At 40.5% G+C, this 27,169-nt stretch overlaps 2 protein-coding genes across 2 annotated transcripts; one reads left to right on the top strand and one right to left on the bottom strand.

Annotated features, from left to right (window-relative positions):
- Positions 1 to 20,138: 20,138 nt before the first annotated feature.
- LOC132614321 (uncharacterized) lies at positions 20,139 to 20,840 on the bottom strand. The gene has a single exon (XM_060328740.1). It carries the CDS (start codon positions 20,838 to 20,840, stop codon positions 20,139 to 20,141), a length of 702 nt encoding a protein of 233 aa, XP_060184723.1.
- A 2,253-nt stretch (positions 20,841 to 23,093) lies between these two features.
- LOC132614315 (laccase-12-like) lies at positions 23,094 to 26,942 on the top strand. Its single transcript, XM_060328729.1, has 8 exons — positions 23,094 to 23,127; positions 23,344 to 23,471; positions 23,577 to 23,728; positions 24,052 to 24,296; positions 24,410 to 24,538; positions 25,065 to 25,556; positions 26,056 to 26,520; positions 26,812 to 26,942. The coding sequence occupies exons 1-8, from the start codon at positions 23,094 to 23,096 to the stop codon at positions 26,940 to 26,942; spliced, it is 1,776 nt and encodes a 591-aa protein (XP_060184712.1).
- The last annotated feature ends 227 nt before the right edge of the window (positions 26,943 to 27,169 follow it).

Genomic DNA, 27,169 nt, shown 5'->3' with positions numbered 1-27,169 from the left:
GGCTTCCATTCCAGAGGGGGGCATTACCGTTTCACCACCTCCTTCGGCTGGGGAAGGACCTTCAGCTCCGGCATTATACACAGGTGAGGAAGAAATTCATTACCCGACTCCTCTAAGGTCGATTGAATTCATTGATATTTCAGGCGATGTTTCTTCCGAAGAGACACCTCTGCAAAGGACAAGAAGACCTGGGGAGGCACCCGCTACCGAAGCCGGTCAAAGGACTGAGCCGGTCTCGAAGACCGAAGTCCCCATTGATGTTCATCTGATGCCCGACCATGAGGCTGCTGCAACTTCGGAGATCCCTGCCTTTGCCGAAGCTGTTGAAGTCCTTCCGAGTTCTCCAGCCCCTGCTTCAAGATCGGATGAGTTTGAAGACATGTTTTTGGACACCCCTTCTGCTACCGGCGAAGCTGCCGGTTTCGGAAATCTCCCGATCCCTCGAGCCACGAGGGCGGCTAGTCGGACCACCGAGTCCGGTGCTAGGGATAGCTTGGTCCGCACCTTTCTGGCCCCTAGTGTGGAACCGAAGAGGACAAGATCGGCTATGATCACCGTTCCCGAGGATTGCAGTTTTCTTTCTCGCCCGGTGGGTGTGGCAAGCTACCTGAGGCCCCTTGTCTCAGACTCGGACAAAAGGAAGAAGAACGGAGTCCCCTGGCAGTGCCTCATTAACGAGGGTATGCACACGGGCAATCGAGTAAGTATATCAGCCATCTTCGCATAATTTCATTGAGAATTTTAATCTCGTTTATTCAAGTTTTTGACTTCATTTGCAGAGTGTGGTGCTTGTCAACGAAGCCTTTGTCCGTGCTCAGCAAGAGGTGGACGATCTTAAGGGCCAACTGGATGCCCAAGGCCGAGAGACGGAGAAATTTCAGCACCTTCTGCGGGTGAAGGGGGATGAGCTGAACCGACCAGTTATTCTTTCCAACCTCCAACCCGAGCTCGATGCAACAAAGGCTGAAAACCGTCGATTAAAGGGTGAGCTGGCCGAGATGGTCGAATATAACCGGAGTCTCAAAGCGGACAAGATCGGCCTTAGCCGAGATAACACTCGTCTTTCTTCAAAGCTTGGTGAGCTCGAAACCACCATCTCTCAACTCCGAGAGGAGCTGGACTCTATCAAGTCCGAAGCTATGAGCATGGACGAGAGGCATCGGCTGCTCGAATCTGAAAGTACCCGGTATAAAGACCGTATGAGGGTGTTTGAGGAGAAGGCGGAGAAGAGGGCCCAGATATGTGCTGATCTAAAAACCGAGCTCGAAGAGACGGTTGATGCTAATGACACTCTCAAGGCCGAGCTCGAGTCGGCCACCCAAATGCAAAATGTCCTCGAAGAGGCTTGGTATGTTCTAGCGGCAAAGCTGGCCCAGGCCGAGGCTGATTTGGAAGAAGCTCTAAAGAGCGTGGAGGCCGCCGAGGCTCATGCCACTATTGTTGTTGAGTATGAAAAGTGGAAGTCTCGGAGGATCACCCTTGAGCAAGCCGAGCATGGCTTTACGGATCTTCCGGCCCTAATACTCGAGGCTGAAAGAGTCGAGGAAGAGGCTAAGGCTGCCCTCGGGGCTTACTCTGATGAATCCGAGCAGACAGTGTCCGAACACTCCGGATCCAGCCATACCGGAGAGATTAGGGCCTGTACTTAGCCTTTTATTTTTTGCCTTTGTAGGAGTCTCCGATGTAGCATCTTTTGTATAAATAGAACATGCATTTTTCTTTACTTTGTTTGAATGGTCGTTATGACTTCTGCCCGAATTGTTGGTCCGTTTTAAGGAGTCATTATTTCTGGCTGTGCCTGAATATCAGCTTTTCTCTTCATCCGGTACATTTTGTCTGGGAATTTTATGGAGTTTTTGCCCGTGGGACTTATCTTATACTTTTGTGAATTCGGACGTCTCCGAATCACGACGGGCATTTTTAAGGCCAGTATTTTTCGGACACTTGAATCTCAGCCTTAGCTAAATTTTGATGTAAGAGTCCCCGTTTGTGGGATTAATGATTTTGGCTCGATTCACTATGACCTCGTTGCCTTTGTCGAATTTCGACCGTAGTTCCCGGAATAAGGTATATGAATGAAGTAATGCCGAAATACGGCGATAATCATCGGGGCAAAGTGTTTTAACAGGAAGACATCCGAGATATCATTATCCAATCTTTCGATAATCTTTGCATTGCAAGTATTTATATACATGAGAATGATTTTTTTCCTTCTGCCTTTGCCGTAGTAAATACTAAATGAACACGATTCATTCTGATCGTTTGTTCCTTACATCGGAACCTAATGCAGAAGGTCCGGTTCTTGGTTTTGCCGTAGCAAATATTGCGTGGACACGATTCATTCTGATCATTTGGTCCTTACATCGAAACCTAATATTATAGGTCCGGTTTTGTTTTGTTGAGCTCCTCCAATTTCTGCTAACCGGGGTAAACTTCGAAGTGGGTATAATAGTCCCCCAACTCTTATCCGAGCTGCAAGATCGGGTAAGCGCTATTAAGTCTCCATTCGTAGGGTGCGACCCCGAGTTTCCGGGCGTTTACACTTGTCTTCGTCGAGTAACACGTTGTACTTGTTGCCTCATTAAAAACCTTGTCGGAAAACCCAGTTTGGGAAAAAACCGTACTAAGGAAAAGAGTGCAACACGTGTTTTCAGACCTAGATTCTAACTTTATCCGGTACTTGACCTCGTGCAAAAGAGAAAGGTTAAAAGAAAAACACGGGGAGTCCATACCTTAGCAGTAGTATCTTTTCAGATGAGCCACATTCCAGTTATTGCGAAACCGTTGCCCGTCCATGGATTCCAACTGGTACGATCCTTTGCCCGTTATCTCGGTTATCTTGTACGGTCCTTCCCAGTTCAGACCCAGTTTTCCTTCGTTGGGATCCTTGGTGTTCAAGGTAACTTTCCGAAGCACCAAGTCCCCAACTTGGAAATGCCGAAAATTGGTTCTCCGATTGTAGTACCTTTCCATTCTCTGTTTCTGGGATGCAATACGGACCAACGCATTTTCGCGGAGTTCATCCGTAAGGTTGAGTTTTACGGCCATGGCCTCTTCGTTTGACTCCTTGGTGGTATAGCTGAACCGGAGAGTCGGTTCACCAACTTCTACGGGAATAAGGGCTTCGGCCCCGTAGACCAACGAGAAAGGAGTTTCCCCCGTGCTAGATTTCGATGTGGTTCTGTAAGCCCACAATACCTCCAGTAATATTTCCCTCCAGTGATGCTTTGATGCTTCGAGTCTTTTCCTCAGATTTTGGATTATTGTTTTGTTCGTGGATTCCGCCTGTCCGTTCGCACACGGGTGATATGGAGTTGATACAATTTTCTTGATCTTCAACCCTTCGAGGAAATCGTTGACTTTGCCGCCCACCAACTGGGGACCGTTATCACAAGTTATCTCGGCAGGGATGCCGAAACGACAGATGATGTGGTCCCATATGAAGTCAATGACCTCCTTTTCTCTAATTTTTCGAAGGCCTGTGCTTCAACCCATTTGGAGAAAAATAGTCAGTCATAAACAAAATAAATCAGACTTTACCTGGTGCCCATGGCAATGGACCAACAATGTCCATTCCCCACTTCATGAAAGGCCACGGTGACACCACCGAATGCAGCATCATCAGTGCATATCTTTGACACCCGTCACATTTTCGGACAAAATTCTTTGAGTCTTCCTCCTCCGGTTCCAATAATAACCGGCCCTGATAATCTTCTGGACTAGAGCTTCAGCACCGGAGTGGTTGCCGCAGGTTCCTTCGTGCACCTCTCTCATCACGTATTCCGTTTCTCCGGGACCCAAAACCTGGCCAGGGGTCCGAAGAAAGACCGTCGATATAATTGGTCGTCTACCAAGCAAAAACGCGCAACTTTCGTCCTTAATGACCATAATTCTTTTGGGTTGTTCGGGAGCTTTCCCTCACGCAAGTAATCGATGTACTTGTTGCGCCAATCCAAGTTAAACCCATTGTGTTTATTTCGGCATGTCCGTTTTCTATCGCCGCATTCATCAAGTGTACCGTAGTCCCGGGGTTGATTTCCTCCCCTTCGATCGAAGATCCCAAATTGGCCAATGCATCGGCTTCAGTGTTATTCTCCCTCGGTACATGTTGTATGATCCATTCTTTAAATCGGTGTAGTATCACTTGGATTTTTTCCAGATACCTCTGCATCCGTTCGTCCTTGACCTCGAAAACGTCATTAACCTGGTTTACGACCAAGAGCGAATCGCACTTCGCCTCGATTATCTCGGCCCCCATACTCCGAGCTAACTCCAAACCTGCAATTATAGCCTCATACTCTGCTTCATTGTTAGTCAATTTAATAGTTCTAATGGATTGTCGAACGGCATCCCCGGCCGGGGTTCTAAGGACGATTCCTAGCCCGGAACCTTTGAGGTTCGAGGCTCCGTCCGTATGTAGCGACCAAATACCCGAGGCTTTCCCCGAGGTTAGCAGAAGTTCTTTCTCAACCTCAGGGACCATAGCTGGGGTGAAATCCGCCACAAAATTGGCCAAATCTGGGACTTGATGGCCGTTCGAGGTTTGTATTCGATATCATATCCGCTAATTTCTACAGCCCACTTAGTTAGTCTACCCGATAATTTTGATTTATGCATGATGTTTTTTAGGGGGTAAGTAGTCACTACACATATTGGATGGCATTGGAAGTAGGGCTTGAGTTTTCTAGAAGCACTTACCAATGCCAATGCTAATTTTTCCAAGTGGGGATAACGGGTCTCCGCATCCCCCAAATTTCTACTTACATAATAAATTGGGAATTGCGTACCTGATTCTTCTCAAACCAAAACGTCACTTACCGCTACCTTGGAGACAGCAAGGTAGAGAAAAAGCTGCTCGTCCGCTTTTGGTGTGTGCAACAGCAGTGGGCTGGACAAGTATCGCTTTAATTCTTGTAAAGCTCTTTGACACTCTGGTGTCCAAACGAAATTGTTCTTCTTCCTCAGTAAGGAGAAGAAACGATAACTCTTATCCGAGGACCTCGATATGAAGCGACTCAACGCCGCTATCCTTCCGATGAGCTTCTGCATTCCTTTGACGTTATTCACTACCTCGATGTCCTCGATGGCCTTGATCTTGTCCGGGTTGATTTCAATCCCCCGGTTTGACACCATGAAACCCAAGAATTTTCCAGACCGGACACCGAAGGCACATTTTTCCGGGTTGAGCTTCATGTTATACTTGCGGAGTACATCTAAGACTTCCTGCAAATGTTTTAAATGGTCCTCTGTTTTCAGGGACTTGACCGCCATGTCGTCAATATAAACTTCTATTGTTTTCCCTATTTGTTCTTCGAACATCACATTAACTAGGCGTTGGTAAGTTGCACCGACATTTTTTAGTCCAAAAGGCATGACATTATAACAGTAAGTCCCATATCGGGTAATAAAGGATGTTTTCTCTTGATCCTCCGGGTGCATCCGAATTTGGTTATACCCGGAGTAGGCATCGAGAAAACTTAACATCTCATGCCCGGGCGTCGCATCGATCATTCTATCGATGTGAGGCAACGAAAATGAATCCTTCGGGCATGCTTTGTTTAGATCCTTATAATCAACACACATTCGAAATTTATTACCTTTCTTCGGCACCACTACTACGTTAGCTAGCCAGTCCGGGTACTTTACCTCCCGGATAGAGCCTATGTTAAAAAGCTTTGTTACCTCATCTTTTACGAAGGCGTGTTTTGCTTCTGCCATGGGCCTTCTTTTCTGCTTTACCGGGGGAAACCTCCCATCCAAACTGAGTTTGTGAGTTGTTACTTCCGGTGGTATACCCGTCATATCTATGTGGGACCATGCAAAGCAATCGGCATTAGCTCGAAGAAACTCAATTAACTAGTTCCTGAGCTCCGAGGTTAACCCCGTGCCCAGGTATACCTTTTTGTCCGGTAAATATTTGAACAAGATGATCTGCTCCAACTCCTATACTGTTGACTTGGTTGCATCCGAGTCATCTGGCATGACGAATGATCTGGGTACACCAAAATCATCTTCTTCATACCCCGGATCTGACCCCAACTGCTTTAATTGCTATTTGGTGCCCTTTTCCCCGGTTGAATCTTCTTCCTTTTGATTGCTATTTGGTGCCCTTGCAACGGGTTGTTCACCTCGGATGGTTTTTATACCCTCCGGAGTCGGGAATTTTAGCAGCTGATGCAATGTCGACGGAACGACCCTCATGCTATGTATCCAGGGTCTACCCAGTAATGCATTATACTTTATATCTCCTTCGATTACATAGAACACCGTTTGCTGGATAGTGCCATCGATGTTTACCGGCAATGAGATCTCCCCCTTTGTGGTTTCGCTTGCCATGTTGAACCCGCTGAGTACCCGAGCTACCGGTACAATCTGATCAAGTAGCCTTAGCTGTTCGACCACTCTCCACCGGATGATGTTGGCCGAGCTACCTGGGTCAATCAAAATACGTTTAATTCGAGTTTTAAAGATAAGAATAGAGATTACCAATGCATCATTGTGCGGTTGAATGATGCCTTCTGCGTCCTCGTTGCTGAAAGAGATGGAACCCTCGGGTATGTAATCCCGGCCGCTCTTTTCACGCACAGTAGAGACCTTGGTTCGTTTCATCACCGGCCCTCGTGGCGTATCGGTGCCCCCAATTATCATGTTGATTATATGCTGGGGTTCCACTAGCTCGGCCCTTTTATGGGTCTCCCTTTCCTTGTAGTGATGTTTGGCTCTTTCACTCAGCAATTCTCGGAGATGGCCATTCTTCAGTAACCGGGCTACCTCCTCTCTCAACTGGCGACAATCCTCCGTTCTGTGTCCATGGGTTCCATGATATTCACACATCATGTTCGGGTCCCGCTGGCTCGGATCCGACCTTAGAGGTCTCGCCATCTTACATCCGGAATACGGCCAATGGCCGATACGAGGTCCGAGGTGCTGACGTTGAAGTTGTACTCCGATATCCTCGGCGAATCTTTGTTGCCAGCAGAGCTTCCGACATCACTCCTGAATGAGAGACCTCGACTGTTCGACGGGCGCTCGACCCGTTTATCACCCCGATCGGAGAAATGGCTCGGGTCAACCCTGGATTTCTCCGACCTGAAGCTTGGTTTCTCCGAATGGGAATATGGCCGATACCTTTCCCTCGATGACCTCACCTCCGGTTCGTAATTTTTCCTTGGTCTCTCAAAACTTTTGTTCACGTTTACTGGCCTCGGGGGAAGCTCGAGTTGGTCATCCTCCACCCGAATATTCGACTCGTATCGGTTATGGACATCTGCCCATGTCACTACCTCATATTCCAGCAAGCTTTCCTTTAATTTGAATGAAGCCGTCGAGCTCCGAACATTGAGCCCCTTTGTGAAAGCTTGTGCAGCTCATTCCTCCGGAACCAGGGGGAGCTCCATTCGTTCCCTTTGGAACCGGTTGAAAAATTCACGCAGTAACTCATCGTCTCTTTGGGATATACGGAAATTATTCGCCTTCCGAGCTTGCACCTTTTTGGCTCCGGCGTGCGCTTTTACGAACGCATCGGCGAGCATTTCAAAAGAAGTGATTGAATGCTCGGGCAAATGGTCGTACCAAGTCAATGCTTCTTTTGACAGAGTTTCCCCGAACCTTTTTAGCAACACAGATTCAATTTCATCTTTCTCCATATCATTGCATTTTATAGCGCAGGCGTATGAGGTCACGTGTTCGTGAGGGTCCGTTGTGCCGTCATATTTTTGGATATCCGGCATTTTGAACCCCTTCGGGATTAATTTCGGAGCCGCACTCGGAGGAAAGGGCATTTGGATGTACCTCTTTGAATTCGGCCCTTTCAAAATAGGCGGAGCACCCGGGATTTGATCCACCCCAGAGTTGTATGTTTCCACCATTTTTTCGGTCGAGTCTACCTGCTTCGCCAATATTTCGAGCATTCTCAGAACCTCGGTGGATGAACCAGCTCCGGACCCATTGCTTTCAACCACCCGTGCCTCATCTCTTCTGGGTTCAGCAACACCCTTCGCCTTCTCCGGGGTCGTTTTATCTCTTCCGTTTTGCAACTGGGCTATTGCGATTCCCTGTTCGGCAATTGCCGCTCTCTGTTCCTGCAACATTTCAAAAATTAAACGTAAGTCAATATTACCATTCGGGGTATCCGGCTCTTTCCGGCCTTGTGTCCGGGACAAAGTAATTGAATTGTGAGTATTTAAAGGGTCAGTGGCCGACTGGGCGGCATTCTCCTGGTCCACAGTGTTTTGTCGGTTAAGGCCCTCCCTCGAATTAACGGGGTTAGGGTCAGCGGGGTTTGGTTATCCTCGTGGCCCGTTGCCTTCATTTTTTGCCACGATCTCGTTGTTGTTGACGTGACCAGATTGCCCACTGTTAGCCATTTGGTCCATTTTTTCAGAGACGAACAGAAGATGTTTTTAATTTTGATGGGTGAGATAGAGATCAAGATCGAAGACCACTATTATCCTAGCCCCATGGTGGGCGCCAAACTGTTTACCCCAAATTTGGATAATCAACTAAATTTGTGAGTAGGTATAGGATATGTGGTTAAGCCTCAATCTATTTGGTGGAAAGAGGTATGTATGGATATGATATGAAGAGAGTAATAATGATCAGAGATTCGCTATAGATCGATGTATCTATTAATATATGAGTATTACTTAATTGAACAAATCTAAGAGGTGAAGGTGGGCAAGAGAGATTTGTGTATATTTTCTAGTACAAGATGTTCTTGATATGAGGAAGCCAACCCCCTAAAAGTGGGGCAATGACCCCTATTTATAGTATTGCCCCATGGGCTTCATACAACATGAGGCCCCTAAAAAATAAAGAAAAAACTCTGAAATGGATTAGGTTGGATTAGGTTGGCCGTACGGTCTGACACCCGTACGATGGGCAGTTGAACATGGCAGGACGGTACCGACACGTGGCAATCGCGCAATGGATCTCCCGGACCAACGACCACGATCAAATGGACTAACGGCCATGATCAAACGGACTGACGGCCACGATCAAACGGACCAACGGCCACGATCAACTCGGCTATGGAGAAACCGGACCAAATAATGTTCTTCCCTCTCTTCCTTCGGTCTCTGGTCTTACCGGTGTAACATTCATCCGGTTTTTACCGTATACAAGATGCTCACCCTATTTTAGGTGCACTGACTCATGGGTTTTCTTTCAACGACACACTAAACTTTTTTGTCGAAAATGCAGTCATATCGGTATTGCTTATATAGAGAATAGTACTACAAGAGCAGCTTCCCAGGAATTTTACTGTCAATTTAGACGCCACATCTAATTAGGATGGGCTGTCACCTTGTAGAACTAATTATGACATCAAGATATGTGCATTGAGGCTGTTGAGTCTGTTGCTTTTATTTGAAGGAAGTCATTATGCACCAGTAAACTGAGAAATGATCATTGTTGCATCACTCGTATCATAACACAGAGTCAAGATATGGTATGTGCCTATCTCAGTTGAAGAACTCATTGTGTTTCTTTGAAGGAAGTCGCTACCTGCTGTAACCGGGTAGCGAAACCGCCAAGTCCATATTTATCACCGGTGCCTAATAAAAATAATCAGATATGTGCCTTGGGAACACTCGTTGAAGAATCTGTTCTGTCTTTGAAGGAAGTCGCCCTGCAACCAACCAGGAAGGCTCGTTCTTGTAACTAGATCATATTATCATGAAAAACGGACGACAGAGTCACTCTGCTCTTACACTTCTGTTCTTCCTTATGCATGATGATTCATAAAGTCTGCAGGTTGTAGCAGGGGTGGAGCTAGTATATTATTCAGGAGTTCGGCCAAACCCAGTAACTTTGGTCTAAATCTTGTATTTGTCTAGAAAATTCATTGAATTGTTAATTTAGAACCCAGTAACTTAAAGAAATTAGAATCTCGAACCCACAAGCTTTGAATCCTAGCTCCGCCTCTGAGTCACTCATAGCACCAAATGTAACTAAGAGTGTTTGTTTGAAAGTGTTTTATCAGAACCTTCAAATTTAGCTGAATTTATTGTTCTTTAAAAATAATCTGTATAAGTCTAAATAAAGTTTCTGAATCTATAAAACACTTAGTAAAAGCAGATTACACAATCTGTAAAAAACTAAAAAACCAGTAAATTACAGAAAATGGACAAATGAACAGAAACAGTGTTAAAAAAAAATATATTCAGAACATAATCGAGCCCACTTAGTTCAAAGTGTGTCCTTAAGGAAATTATTCCCCTCACAGTACTCGAGGTTGATGGAATATCCCCTCCCAGGATAGAACGATTATCTTACCAAAATAGTAGTACTCCAAATTCTGGTAGCGGCGAACCACTCAATGGCAGTATATCACACAGAAAAGAAAACTTGTAAGAAGAGTAGAAGAATAGAGGATTTCAGAAAAATTCGTAAGTAATAATCTGAATATTAACTGGAATTTATAGCCATTAACGCATTGGTTGGGAAAAGGTTTGCACCTTTTCAGAAAGGGTTGCAACCTTTCAGAAAATGTACGTTTTTTTTTAAAAAAAAACGGAGGGGGAAATTTAAATTAATCCGGGGAGAAACGGGTCGCGGGTCAGACACGCGGATCCGGGTCACTAACGGGTCAGAATCTGGAAATAATTAATTAATTAATAAATAATTAAATTAAAATTTAAAAGAATTTTGGTCCAAAAAGATTATCAATCAATCAGATCATTTGACCAAATCCAAATCCAAAGCCGAAGCCGAAGCCGAAGCCGAGCCGAGCGAGCGACGACGACGGCGCGTGGGGTCCTTTCCCCCTCAACCCTTTTAGCAACTAGAGAAGGTGTAATGTAATATGTACACCTCTCTTTTTCTCTCTTTTTCCTATGTGGGACAGATGCTTTAACCAAAGCACAAGGAACCTTTTACATTTCCCAAAGCAAAAAGGGACCTTTTATATTCCCTTCACTTTTCATCCCATCATTTCCCATTCACCAATATCAAAAAAACCCAACAATCCCCCACATGAATGGGGAATGGCCATAATATAAAAGAATGCGCGGACAAGTGTGATATACAAGCGAAGATTGACTGCATCTGGATAAGTAGGTTTCCCTTTGAACTTTCCGTAGTGAACTTACATCGGATATACTCGATCAATCGGTAGATTTGATATCTTTGAACCGTCGAACTTTGTTGTATACCTAGACAACATAAATCACACAATCAACCTTCAACCATTTATGGTTCTCACGGTTGTGTTCGTTTCAGCCATGAACACCGCCTGGTTTCATGAGTGCATAGAGAATGGGCCTTCACTATCATTCCCTTTTAAAGCGGCTTACACTTAACACTCACATAGGTGATTTCTAAACATGTGGTCTTATAGCCACATTATCTGGTCATACACTGCCAAATTTAGATAATCATTAAAAATCTTAATGCTTTATTAACTCATTAACAAGCCATAAAGTTTTATCCTTATTTCTGAACATTGTCTTCATCCGAGAATGGGTTGAGTTGTTTGACAATGTTGAACCGTCAGTCATAACTTTGTTTGATCTCTTTGAATCTAGTTCTTGGGATCTCCAGTCTGCTAGGTAGAGTTACCGCCATGATGACTTGTCCTCGGCCTTAACCCCATTCCCATTGATGATCTACTAACTCCCTCTCTAGATAAGCCTTTTGTAAGCGGATCCGCTACGTTATCTCTTGACTTTACATAGTCAATCGTGATAACGCCACTAGAGAGGAGTTGTCTAACGGTATTGTGTCTTCGTCGTATGTGACGAGATTTTCCGTTATACATTACGCTCCCTGCCCTTCCTATTGCTGCTTGACTGTCACAATGTATACATATAGGAGCCAAAGGTTTGGGCCAGAATGGAATATCTTCTAAGAAATTCCGGAGCCATTCAGCTTCTTCACCGGCCTTGTCTAAAGCTATGAATTCAGATTCCATAGTGGAACGGGCGATGCAAGTCTGTTTGGATGATTTCCAAGACACTGCTCCACTCCCAATTGTGAAAACATACCCACTCGTGGATTTAACTTCAGACGATCCAGTGATCCAATTTGCATCACTATATCCCTCAATCACTTTGGGATATTTATTATAATGCAAAGCATAGTCTTGAGTATGTTTCAGATACCCCAAAACTCGTTTCATTGCCATCCAATGTGTGTAATTGGGATTACTTGTAAACCGACTCAGTTTGCTAATGGCACATGCTATATCTGGTCGTGTACAATTCATGATATACATCAGACTTCCCAACACTCTCGCATAGTCCCCTTGTGATTTACTTTCACCTTCATTCTTTTGAAGTGCGTAACTCACATCAATTGGAGTTCTGGCAATCTTGAAATCCAAGTACTTGAACTTGTCAAGTACTTTCTCTATGTAGTGAGACTGTGATAATGCTATACCTTGTGGAGTTCTATGAATTCTGACTCCTAAGATTACATCAGCAACTCCTAAGTCTTTCATATCAAATTTGCTAGCCAGCATGCGCTTTGTAGCATTTATATCTGCCATTTCTTTGCTCATTATCAGCATGTCATCAACATACAAACAAACAATGACTTCGTGACCTGGAGTGTTTTTAATGTAAACACATTTATCACACTCATTGATTTTAAAGCCATTTGCCAACATGGTTTGGTCAAATTTAGCATGCCAATGTTTGGGTGCTTGTTTAAGTCCATAAAGCGACTTTACAAGTTTGCAGACTTTCTTTTCTTTACCAGGAACCACAAAACCCTCGGGTTGTTCCATGTAAATCTCTTCCTCCAAATCACCATTTAAGAAAGCTGTTTTAACATCCATTTGGTGAATTTCAAGACCATACACGGCTGCCAGAGCCACTAACACCCGAATGGACGTTATTCTTGTTACAGGCGAGTATGTGTCAAAATAATCAAGGCCTTCTTTTTGTCTATAACCTTTGACTACAAGTCTTGCCTTATATTTGTCAATAGTGCCATCAGCTTTCATTTTCCTTTTAAAAATCCATTTAGAACCTAAAGGCTTGTTTCCAGGAGGAAGATCAACCACTTCCCATGTGTGGTTATCTAAGATTGATTGAATCTCACTATTGACTGCCTCTTTCCAAAATGCTGAATCAGAAGAAGACATCGCTGCTTTAAATGTTTGAGGCTCATTTTCAAGCAAGAATGTCACAAAATCTGGTGCAAATGAAGTAGATGTCCTTTGACGTTTGCTACGCCTTGGATCCTTTTCACTTGGTGTACTTTCCTTTGGTTCTTCCCGCGGTCGTTTAGATCTTTCACTTGACGACTCACATTCAATTTTATACGGATAAATATTTTCAAAGAATTCAGCATTATCTGATTCAATTACCGTATTAACATGAATTTCGGGATTGTCGGATTTGTGAACCAAAAACCGACAAGCTTTGCTGTTTGTAGCATATCCAATAAAAACACAATCCACAGTTTTTGGTCCGATTTTTACCCTTTTAGGTAAAGGAACTTGTACTTTTGCTAAACACCCCCATACTTTGAAATATTTCAAGTTGGGTTTTCTTCCTTTCCATAGTTCATATGGAATGGATTGTGTTTTGCTGTGGGGCACTCTGTTGAGTATTCGGTTAGCTGTAAGGATAGCTTCCCCCCACAAGCTCAGCGGTAAACCGGAACTTATTAGTAAAGCATTCATCATTTCTTTCAATGTCCGATTTTTCCTTTCCGCAACTCCATTGGATTGTGGTGTGTAGGGGGCAGTGGTTTGATGAATAATTCCATATTCTAAACATATCTCTGCAAAAGGAGATTCGTATTCTCCACCCCTATCACTTCTAATCATTTTAATCTTTTTATTTAGTTGGTTTTCGACTTCATTCTTATATTGCTTAAATGCTTCTATTGCTTCATCCTTACTGTTTAGCAAGTAAACATAACAATATCGAGTGCAATCGTCAATAAAAGTTATGAAATACTTTTTCCCATCGCGAGATGGTATTGACTTCATATCACAAATGTCAGTGTGTATTAAGTCTAAAGGATTTGAATTCTTTTGAACGGACTTATACGAATGCTTAACAAACTTTGATTCAACACATATTTGACATTTAGATATATTACACTCAAATTTAGGCAATATTTCAAGATTAATCATTTTCCGCAAGGTTTTGTAATTGACATGTCCTAAACGAACATGCCATAAATTATTTGACTCCAATAAGTAAGAAGAAGCAGATTTTCCATTAATACTGGCAACAACCATTACATTAAGTTTGAAAAGGCCCTCGGTGAGGTAGCCCTTTCCTACAAACATATCATTCTTACTAAGTACAAATTTATCACTAACCAGCACGCACTTAAACCCATTTTTCACGAGTAGTGCGGCTGAAACTAGGTTCTTCCTAATTGATGGAACATGCATGACATTGTTGAGAGTCAGCACTTTGCCGGATGTCATCTTCAACAGAACCTTTCCATATCCTTCAACTTTGGCTGTTGCAGTATTTCCCATGTATAGCTCCTCGTCAGGTCCAGCGAGAGTGTAAGTTGTAAATGCTTCCTTAACGGCACACACATGTCGAGTGGTGCCAGAATCAAGCCACCACTCCTTTGGGTTGCCAACCAGGTTGCACTCGGACAGCATTGCACATAGGTCATCAACATCTTCCACCATGTTTGCCTGACCCTTGTTTTTCTCTTTGTCCTTCTTGGGGGCACGACAGTCGGGACCTTTATGGCCTGCTTTACCACAATTGTAACAATTGCCCTTGAATTTTTTCTTGTTAGGATACTTCTCCTTTCCAGAACGCCTCTTCCTTTTATTGTTCTTTTTCGGAGCAGCATCTTCAACGACATTTGCCCCTTCAATTGGTGAACTCTTACGGTACCTCTTATCAGCGGTTTTGTTATCTTCCTCGATCTTGAGACGAATCACAAGATCCTCCAATTTCATTTCCTTTCTCTTGTGCTTAAGATAATTCTTGAAATCTTTCCATAAGGGTGGCAACTTCTCAATCATTGCAGCCACTTGAAATGCTTCATTCACTACCATACCTTCAGCAATAAGGTCATGGAAGATAAGTTGAAGCTCTTGAACTTGGGTTCCAACAGTTTTTCCATCCACCATTTTGTAGTCTAGGAATTTGGCAACCACAAACTTCTTCAAGCAAGCATCTTCAGTTTTGTACTTCTTTTCCAGTGCACTCCATAATTATTTGGAGGTCTCTACTGCACTGTAGACATTGTATAAATCATCTTCTAAGGCACTCAAAATGTAGCCTTTGCACAAAAAATCAGCCTGTTTCCAAGCCTCAGTAACCATGAACTTCTGATTGTCAGGCATGTCGGCGGCAGGCACGGGAGGGTCCTCACTGGTGAACTTTTGCATACCAAGGGTGGTAAGCCAAAAGAACATTCTCTGCTGCCATCCTTTAAAGTTGGCACCGGTGAACTTCGCAGGTTTCTCAGCCGGTGGCACAGCGGCACGGGTTGTAGGCGTGACCGCTGGTGCAATGTTCACAGAAGGAGTTCCAGTCGCAGAGGGAGTTCCAGTCGCAGAGGGAGTTTCAGTCTCAATTGCCATTCTTTCTTTGTCACTGTCAAATCGACAAACTGTTTTAGTTAATAAAACTAGAATAGCAATTAAATCACAAACTTAAACGATGAAGATTTTATTTCTTCAAATCGCAGTATACTTATGAACTTTGGTATTCCAACGAAGTTTTTATATCTTCAAGTCAGAATACTAATATTCATATGGAGTAGAAAACTACAGAAGTTTTAATCTCCTTAAACAGAATACAGATTATAATATTATATACTAATTTCCTTAAGATTGTTCTTTAAAAATAATCTGTATAAGTCTAAATAAAGTTTCTGAATCTATAAAACACTTAGTAAAAGCAGATTACACAATCTGTAAAAAACTAAAAAACCAGTAAATTACAGAAAATGGAATTAATCCGGGGAGAAACGGGTCGCGGGTCAGACACGCGGATCCGGGTCACTAACGGGTCAGAATCTGGAAATAATTAATTAATTAATAAATAATTAAATTAAAATTTAAAAGAATTTTGGTCCAAAAAGATTATTAATCAATCAGATCATTTGACCAAATCCAAATCCAAATCCAAAGCCAAAGCCGAAGCCGAAGCCGAAGCCGAAGCCGAAGCCGAAGCCGAAGCCGAAGCCGAGCCGAGCGAGCGACGACGACGGCGCGTGGGGTCCTTTCCCCCTCAACCCTTTTAGCAACTAGAGAAGGTGTAATGTAATATGTACACCTCTCTTTTTCTCTCTTTTTCCTATGTGGGACAGATGCTTTAACCAAAGCACAAGGAACCTTTTACATTTCCCAAAGCAAAAAGGGACCTTTTATATTCCCTTCACTTTTCATCCCATCATTTCCCATTCACCAATATCAAAAAAACCCAACAATCCCCCACATGAATGGGGAATGGCCATAATATAAAAGAATGCGCGGACAAGTGTGATATACAAGCGAAGATTGACTGCATCTGGATAAGTAGGTTTCCCTTTGAACTTTCCGTAGTGAACTTACATCGGATATACTCGATCAATCGGTAGATTTGATATCTTTGAACCGTCGAACTTTGTTGTATACCTAGACAACATAAATCACACAATCAACCTTCAACCATTTATGGTTCTCACGGTTGTGTTCGTTTCAGCCATGAACACCGCCTGGTTTCATGAGTGCATAGAGAATGGGCCTTCACTATCATTCCCTTTTAAAGCGGCTTACACTTAACACTCACATAGGTGATTTCTAAACATGTGGTCTTATAGCCACATTATCTGGTCATACACTGCCAAATTTAGATAATCATTAAAAATCTTAATGCTTTATTAACTCATTAACAAGCCATAAAGTTTTATCCTTATTTCTGAACATTGTCTTCATCCGAGAATGGGTTGAGTTGTTTGACAATGTTGAACCGTCAGTCATAACTTTGTTTGATCTCTTTGAATCTAGTTCTTGGGATCTCCAGTCTGCTAGGTAGAGTTACCGCCATGATGACTTGTCCTCGGCCTTAACCCCATTCCCATTGATGATCTACTAACTCCCTCTCTAGATAAGCCTTTTGTAAGCGGATCCGCTACGTTATCTCTTGACTTTACATAGTCAATCGTGATAACGCCACTAGAGAGGAGTTGTCTAACGGTATTGTGTCTTCGTCGTATGTGACGAGATTTTCCGTTATACATTACGCTCCCTGCCCTTCCTATTGCTGCTTGACTGTCACAATGTATACATATAGGAGCCAAAGGTTTGGGCCAGAATGGAATATCTTCTAAGAAATTCCGGAGCCATTCAGCTTCTTCACCGGCCTTGTCTAAAGCTATGAATTCAGATTCCATAGTGGAACGGGCGATGCAAGTCTGTTTGGATGATTTCCAAGACACTGCTCCACTCCCTTTTATATTCCCTTCACTTTTCATCCCATCATTTCCCATTCACCAATATCAAAAAAACCCAACATTTATTATCAGGTCAATATTTTCTGCATAGGTTTTTCCCAATCCAGAATGATTTGGGTAGCTGCTACAAAAGATCAACTGCCATCAGGGCTCTAGTGGCACTAGGACAAATTGTATTTTGTGGACGCATTTCCACTTGGGTGAAGATTTGCACCAGTGCAACTCTTTTAAATAACCAAATATCATATGACCAATACCCAAACATTGACGTTTTTGCCTTTAAAAAGAGTTTTTCTTCCATGTAACCTTATAAGTCTTGATGGTTAGAAAAAGGTGCGGTAGTTGCCTGCCTTGAAATGTGGCCGCCGTCCCTTACGGTGGACTTATAAGGTTATATTGTGTTTTTTTTTTTTAGTGGATAGTTTCATTTTTCAGGGAATATGATGGACTATGTTGATTTATTGTGGTTGAAATATGATTATGATTTCTCTTGGATCAGGGTTTGCTGTTTTTCTCGCCCTTGAAGTTAAATTGAATCGGTAAGAAAGAAGAGAAGTGTGTGCTAACAGCGATTAACAACATATTAGTCAAAGATTAAGGTTAACAAGTATATAGCATAAAAAAATTGGCATTCAATAGCCAAATATATTCCAATTTCACTTAATAACCGATAAATTTCCCACTAGGTCCCTGGAAAAATGACAGGTCGGGGGAAAGTACCATTTCCAACATTCTTTTTACCAAATATTGATTCTATATTTTCATCTCAAAACATGTTTCTTTGTTTTATAAAGGGTGTTCTTGAAATTGCTTGGAAACACTTGGACAAGAACCTCAATGCCACATATGTATATCACACACATAAAATATACATGATATACGGGAGTCATTTTGAGATAAAAGTATGTCTATACGATAAAAATATTCTCATTTGTATCATTTAGTGGATTGACTGGATATAATGTCAAATTCGCAACAAAGAATCTAATTAGGCCGCTAGGGATATAGGAAGTGGGAACCCTACCTGCTAGTTGGGGAGTTGGTTTAAGATTTTCTCAGTTCATTAAAGATGAGGCTTTTAACCCAGCCCCAGTTGGCTGGCCAACTTCATGCGATTTGACTGGGCTGGTTCGTGAGGATAAATACTAAAAAATTATAAAAAAAATATTACTTTAGTTAAGTAACCAAATAACATAAAAGAGCACAGTTTTAAACTAAACTAAAATAGCATAAACCCCATGCTGTATATTTATACTGTTTTTTATTTGCATTGTACATAAAAGTAGTATGTTACGTAATTTCTCAGTTTGACTACAAAAACAGAGATATAATTGAAGTGTTCATAAATCACAACCACTCGTAACTAATTGTGAATATGAGTTTTCAAGAAAACCCAAGAGAAAGCAATGTACGTTGAAATGAGAAAATTTGCAAGTCAACTTAATACCGAGCAGTTTCATCGAATTAATATTGTGTGTATGTCGTGATAATGTACAAAAATAATTTGGTCAACACGTTCGGTTTGTGTAATGATGCAATATTCTGAACATAGCGTATAGGGGAGGACGAATTCTTTTCGAAAAAGTTGTTCATAAACGAAGGACATAAAAATACTCAAAGGAATAATATAAGCACCCGTGAAAGACTCAGTAATGGCTATATAAAAGAAATTTATCAAACTAAAGAGAGAAGGTAGGAGACTTTACTTAATAACTCAAAACTCTTGAATCTCACTACAATAAAAAAAATGTGACAGATCATCCCTATTTATAATACTAGAAAACCAACATACACTAGGACTAGAAAACCCATTCCAATACGAACTAGAAAAATAAATCCTAATTAAGTATGAATTAAATAAATACCAAATATCAATCCTAAACAACTTTGGATTAGTAATCTTGGTTTAATTCCAACATAGCCTCCCTTAAACCAAGATCTTCAAACTTGAGCGTGCCATTAACAATATCATATCTTGTAGAAGTCAACCACCTTAGACTCTCGAACAATTTCCTGAAGTACGTAGCATCAACAAACTTGCGAGTGCCATCTTTAGTCAGCTTCTGTTTCTCTTCAACAAGATTCAAAGTTAATTTGACTTTCTCCATCTTCAAAATATCATGAGCATATTTGTTCTTCTTTTTGTATCCTTTAATAACTCGTCTTGATTTAAAATCATTTGCTTCTTCACTTGATTTGTACTTGGTCTTGCGTGCCCATCCGACTCTAGTTGACCTTCCAATAGGTGGTAAAGCAGTATCATCAACAAATAATTTTTCTTCAAGCTCCTCAAAATATACAATCTCAGGTAATGGTTCAAAATTGATTGCGTCTTCAATATCCAAAATCATGCACATCAATTGTGGATCTAGACCCTTAATTATTTCTGCTTCAATTTTGGGTAAATCATCAAAAACTTGTTCTTGGTGAACTCTTTTGCTTCTTTCATCACTAGATTCATCTTCAATACATTTAAACAATTTTTCTTGTGTGATAATGGCGGGTACTTCTATTCCTTTCTCAATAGCCCCACATTGTATAGACCAATCATGTCTATTACATATTTCATTACTTGAAACACTGGTAGCTTCTACCGAAAGAGCATCAGCCCCAATCAAATTATCCTTTTTAGCTATCCCAGAAATCATTGATAAATAAATTTGAACATTATTGGATTTTGTACTGCAATCAAAGACATCTATACCACAACAAAAATTTCCTCTACCTTCTCTTATTTTCTCCATAATTTCTAAATTCTGGCCTTCTTAATTTATTTCTGCCAGATTCGATGACTCTTCTTTATCTTTTGGTTCATCCTTTGTTTGCAATGCCTCATCCACTATCTCATGTGTTTGTTGATTCAATGACATCTCATATGCCACCAATTCATCTTCTAGATCATCAACTCTCAATGTATTAAGATCCTGGGTTGCCTCAATAACTGTTTTCTTAATGTGAAATTCTAATCTCAGAGACTGCAATATCTTCTCAACAACTTTAGCATCTTCCAATACTTCTCCATTGACCTTCATATCATTAACTATTTTTATAATTCTTGTAAAAAATTCTTTGACAGATTCTGTTGGTTTCATCTGGGGCAACTTATACTGTCTCCAAAGCTCTTGAAGTTTCTCTCTCTTCACATCTGCGGCACGCCTATATGATTTCACTAATATTGTCCAAGCCTCTTTTGTTGATTTTGCATGCAAATATTTGTTATATACATGTAATCGGACTTTGCTATTGAGGTAGTAGAATGCCTTATAATTCAATTGCATATTTTTCTCCAATTGTGTAGCTGCTTCACCAGTCAATGTTGTGCCTTCTGCGGTTTCCACAAACCCTTCATCAATAATGGACCATAGTCTAACAACATTAAAGAAATTCATCTGTTGATACCAATTCTCAAAATTATTTTTGCCATCAAACACAAAAACGGGACAATCCGGTAAATATGGAATATTCATATTCTTTTATATATGTCGGATTTCACACGAGGCTTTGATCGGATCTCACATAGGCTCTGATACCAATTTGAAGGACCTAAAAATACTCAAAGGAATAATATAAGCACACGTGAAAGACTCAATAATGGCTATATAGAAGAAATTTATCAAACTAAAGAGAGAAGGTAGGAGGCTTTACTACTCAAAACTCTTGAATCTCACTACAATAAAAATATGTGACAGATCATCCCTATTTATAATACTAGAAAACCAGCATACACTAGGACTAGAAAACCCATTCCAATATGAACTAGACAAATAAATCCTAAGTAAGTATGAATTAAATAAATACCAATCCTAAGCAAAATTGGATTAATAATCTTGGTTTAATTCCAACAATAAACAGCCTGCCTGGCCAGCTTAAGGATGTCACAAGAATCAAAGCTTGTCGTTTTAGGTTTTTGTATAGGGTGAAATCTTACATTACACGTGGCACGAGTTAGTATCGACAATTCAACATGTGGCAGATAAGAAAGGTTGAAGATGCATTTCACATGAGAACCTGAAGGAAATGATTCCACACGAACCCGGAGCAAAGAATATGGAGCAATTACGAGTCATTTATGAGTTTCAGGCGCTACATATCCGGATCGGATATGTAGCCAAACGTTATGCCTTTGTAATTAAGTAGCATTTATTAGTCATTATTGTCCATTATGGGGCACGATTCACGGCTCTATGCTAATAGTTTTCACCTATAAAAGGAGGCCAATGTCAGTGTTAGAGGACATCCAATTTTAGCTTAACAATATACACTTACGTTCACAAGCAAATTATAATACTTTTACTTACTTTTTGTACCGAATCCAAAGGGTTCTTCAAGGCTGAAGTGTTCATTCGTAGTCATCCTCATTGAGAGATTCCTTGAGTTCATACGGCCCGGGCTCAATCTAATATATTCTTATTTCATATTTACTTGATTGTTTTACTTGGCATTCATAATTTATTCTTGTCTCTAACGAATCAATTCACGTATTCTTTAAACCACTAAATAAATTCAACTGTACCATTTTGGGGTAAAAAGTTTTACTAACCGAAAATTTTGTTACACTCTATCAAATTAATCTCTAAAATCTGATTATTCTAATGGAACAGTATCGAAAACTTCTGAGCTTGTTCTTTTGCCCATTGTTTAAACCGTTTTCACATGACAATTGACAAGCTTAACTTCCCGTCTTTTAAATGATGGTCTTTCTAGCATTTGAATAGAGATTTTGTTGTGCAACAGTTGTGCGACAACAAGAAGTTACTCATACCAAAAAAAAAAAAAACACACACACACACACACATTTCAAAGTTATTTGAATTTAGGCATATCATATCATCACCCTTTAGAATTTAGATTAACCATAATTGACTATCTAGCATAAATTTGTACCACGCATTATAAGATAATAAGTAGTAGAATATTTTGGTCAACTATTAAATTCCCCATATTTCCATGATAAGAAGTAACTAAAGCTATATTGTCTGGTATAGATCGTCTTGCTGATTGCATCATGTAATAAACGAGAGTTGAAGAGCAAACAATCACATTATGTATGTAACCCTAATGACAATGTAAATCCTTTATTGAAACGAGTTTAAGCTTTACACCATCCTAAAAATAAATTTTCACTTTTACTTATCCACTTTAGCATATCAGACCTTTATTTCCTGTTTTACTCTTAACATTAATTACTCATTCTCAATTCTATTGAGACTATACACCAATTACTATGGGCATTATGGTAAAATATACACTTCATTTATTAATTCTTAAGAGGCGTGCAAAGCTCATAATGAACAAGTAAAAGTGAACGAAGGGAATAAATATTTTATTACGTGCTACAATAGGTAAAGATAACCAAATGGTGCAAACATTATTTACACGGACGGCATATATTATTTGAACTCGATTGAAACACACCCCAAATTAATTAGAGGTTTATTTTCCTCTTTTATGGTGGGGACGGAGTTTAGTATTTCTTGCATGTATTGATTTGAAGATGCATATATATGTACAAGACAAGATTTCCTTCTTTGGTCAAAGAAGATTGGTTTGATGAGCTAGCTTTTAGTATTACTCAAAAATAATCAAGATAACGATAGAGAAGTTTCCTTTAATCTATGTGGCATGGCGTATAAATTATACAGTATAATCATAACAAGAAACATGCATACTGATAATGTGAATAAGTAAAAACTTAATATTGTAACCTCAAGAAGAGACGTATGAAACAAGCATTTACAAAAATTTTCTGCAACAGTGGGTGCAACAACTTGTACAGGGTATTAAACTATACTTGGCCATATAAAATTAGCTGACCTTCATGCTGAATCAAAAGCTAATCTGCAAACCTCAAACCACCCTCTCTTCCTTCTTCCTCTCCTATAAAAATATTAAGACTCAACTATCAAATCTTTACTATTTGCAAATCTTGCATGCATTTTCCATTACTTGACAGAATTTAAGAGTTGACAGAATTTAAGAAACGAAATACAATGGATGCTGGTAACAGAATATCCAACAATTTGCGCTATTTCTTCTTCATCGCCATTTTGCTTCTCTTAGCAAATGCAAGTGCAGAAACACACTACCATGATTTTGTTGTATGTCATTCTTGTTTGCGTTAATCTTTTTTGTCTCTTGCTGATTAACATTTTGAGATTTTAGTTAGAATTTGGAAGATGCTGAGCTCTGTTGTTATGGAACAGATTCAAGCAACACCAGTAAGGAGGTTGTGCAAGATCCATAATACTATAACAGTGAATGGACAATTTCCTGGACCAACCTTGAAAGTGAACAATGGTGATAATTTAGTCATCAACGTAGTTAACAGAGCTCGATACAATGTCACCATTCACTGGTAAGTTCATGCATGCAGAATGCAAATGAACTTATAAGATGTGCATATATGATTAATTTAACATATGTAGTACACAGACAATATCAACTTGTTATACTATCAAGTTATCTAAACAATAATTATAAGTAATCGTCTAATAAAACTAGACATAGTATCTTGAAAATTAAAGACAAGTTGTAATACATATATTGATAGTGCGAAAATTCTTCACATTGCCGTCTATCAATATATACATATGTTAAATCCATATACTGAACACAACGATATCATGCATAAGCGTTGTCCTTTTGTGTGGTTTTTACAACTTTGTTGCATTTGGAAAGGCATGGAGTCAAGCAAATAAGAACAGCATGGGCAGATGGACCAGAATTTATAACACAATGCCCAATTAGACCAGGAGGGAGTTACACTTACCGCTTCACAATTCAAGGACAGGAAGGCACACTTTGGTGGCACGCCCACAGCTCATGGCTCAGGGCCACTGTTTACGGAGCTTTAATCATCCGCCCAAAAGAAGGAGAATTCTACCCATTCCCTAAGCCCAAAAGAGAGACGCCCATTCTGCTTGGTACCGATTTCTTCCCATTTTAAACAAAAGACTTGAAAAGAATCGAGGGTGTATCAATACTTACTAGCTGAGCTGCTTCCCATTGAAGTAGTTGTATGGCATTTTGTGATTAGGTGAGTGGTGGGATGCAAATCCTATGGACGTAGTAAGACAAGCCACGAGAACAGGAGCAGCTCCTAATGCATCGGATGCATACACCATTAATGGTCAACCAGGTGATCTCTACAGGTGTTCGAGTAAAGGTTAGTTCTAAGAAATGGATTTGAGTTATATAAACTGATAGCGTAAAGATTTTTTACACTACCAGTGTAGTATAATAGACATGTGACAGCAGGTTAGTTATCATTTTTACCAGGTTACTATTTATAGTACTTACTGCTTAGCATAGAGAATACTCCTTGTAAGTGACTTCGTGGTGTAAATATTTCATACATTGTCAATGCATAGAAATTAAACTCTGAAAACATCTCTACTCCCTTTTTATTAAGACTCATGATCACATAACAGAGCTAGAAATATCTCAAGAGCACTGACGATATTCAATTCAAATATTACTCCAAAACTTTTAATGTCAATTTCTCCTATGATAGTCAACAAAAAGCATGTGTGATACTAATGCTAAATAATGGCATAAATTTATCTCATAGTATAAGGGCCCCTTGTCAAACTAACTAGTTCATCCTAACATTCATTAGTTTGGATTCAGAGTAACATGCTCATCTATCATGTTCTCATAGAAATCATTTAGTTGGATTCACCTTCATGCAGATACTACCGTAGTCCTGGTGGACTCTGGTGAAACAAACCTCCTTCGAGTTATCAATGCTGGACTCAACCAGGCGCTTTTCTTTACTGTGGCAAACCACAAGCTAACAGTTGTTGGAGCAGACGCCTCTTATGTTCAACCCTTCACCACATCAGTGCTTATGTTAGGTCCAGGCCAGACTACTGATGTCTTAATCACTAGTAACCAGCCACCAGCCAGATATTACATGGCGGCGCGTGCTTATGCAAGTGCTCAAGGAGCACCTTTTGACAACACCACTACGACAGCTATCCTTGAGTACAAGAATACTCCTTGCTCTGTTCAGGGAATCAAGATCAATCCAGTTTTCCCATCTTTACCAGTATATAATGACACTGCAACTGCCACTGCCTTCACAGCTAGTTTCAGAAGCCCAAGAAAGGTTGAGGTGCCAACTGAAATTGACGAAAATCTCTTCTTCACGGTTGGGGTGGGACTCAACGACTGCCCTAGAGGTGTGTTGGAATATAAGCTAATCTCTTTACAAAATAAGTATTTCTATAAGGCACAAAGAGGATGAAAAAAGGAAAACAAACCTATAAAGCACACTGCTATAATATTAAAAGAGAGTTTACTCTTATGAAACAACAAAGTATACTCACATATATAGCTATTAGATCACCAACCATGGGGTGTGGTGGCATGGATGAAATTCCTCTGCTCTTAACTAGAGATTTTGGGTTCAACTCTGAGAAATGGAGAAACTTCGACAGGGAGCGGTTTGCCCTTTAGTGAACCCTATGAGGTGCAAATTTGAATTAGTCTGAATATCGAATGGCTATACAATAAGCCACTACATCAACATTTAAACCCCTAGTTACATGAAATAATAATTAGCAGTACTACTGAACATTCTGGGATGCCCCAAAAGACGCACCTTAATTGGATAACTCAAAAGATAAATGAACATAGACAATCATATTTTTAACATTTAAGTTTGTTATTTCCAACCAGGTGCAAGCTCCAGCAGCTGTCAAGGCCCAAATGGAACTCGATTCACTGCCAGTATGAACAATGTGTCTTTTGTGCTACCGCCCAACTTTTCCATTCTACAAGCACATCACCACGGGATACCTGGCATTTTCTCAACTGATTTCCCAGCAGTCCCACCTGTGAAATTTGATTACACTGGCAATGTAAGTCGATCACTCTGGCAACCTGTTCCAGGAACTAAAGTTTACAAACTAAAATACGAGACAAGAGTTCAAGTTGTATTACAGGGAACAAGCATCGTCACAGGTGAAAACCATCCAATCCATCTTCACGGATATGATTTTTACATCATTGCGCAGGGCTTTGGGAACTTTAATCCTCAAACTGATACATCTAAATTCAACCTTGTTGATCCACCTAGCAGAAACACGGCAAGTGTACCTGTCAATGGGTGGTCGGTTATCAGATTTGTTGCTAACAACCCAGGTGAGAAAAGTGCCACATACGTGTATATTTATTACAAAAACAAGTTTTATCTACTGTTAGTGTAAAATGTTTTTAGAAAATTTGGTCACTTGTTTAAGTACTTACATATAAGGTAAATTTCTATGATAAGCAGTAATTGATAACCTGATAAAATGCTACTCCAACGAATATGCTATAATAGATTAAATTACACTTATAGCATAAAAAAATCTTTACATTACTTAAATCTCTTTTAACAAATGCTTATTCTTTTCTGCTGAGCCTTTGGACTTACAATTTTTTGTTAAATAGGAGTCTGGTTAATGCACTGTCACTTGGATGTTCACATTACTTGGGGTTTGGCCATGTCTTTCCTGGTGGAAAATGGAGTTAGTGAATTGGAATCATTGGAAGAACCTCCAGTCGATTTGCCTGTATGTTGACAAACACAAAACATAACTTAGGACACAACATAAATTACATCTAATGTTTTAGCCATACAGGTCTAAATGAGGCCCCTTCTCCACAACCCCCCAAACAAACAAACATTTGGGGCTAGCTACTTCCTTTTTCCTTTCAATTATATTCTTTCATTTCTATTTTTTTGGATGACTAGCAGAGACGAAGCCAAGATTTGAAGCTTATGGGCTCAGGATTCTAGTTTTGTTAA

This window comes from Lycium barbarum, chromosome 1 (assembly GCF_019175385.1).
Source record: "Lycium barbarum isolate Lr01 chromosome 1, ASM1917538v2, whole genome shotgun sequence".
NCBI classification, from domain to species: domain Eukaryota; kingdom Viridiplantae; phylum Streptophyta; class Magnoliopsida; order Solanales; family Solanaceae; genus Lycium; species Lycium barbarum.
The sequence above is the reverse complement of the archived record's forward strand: the minus strand, read 5'-3'. Positions and strand labels throughout refer to the sequence as shown.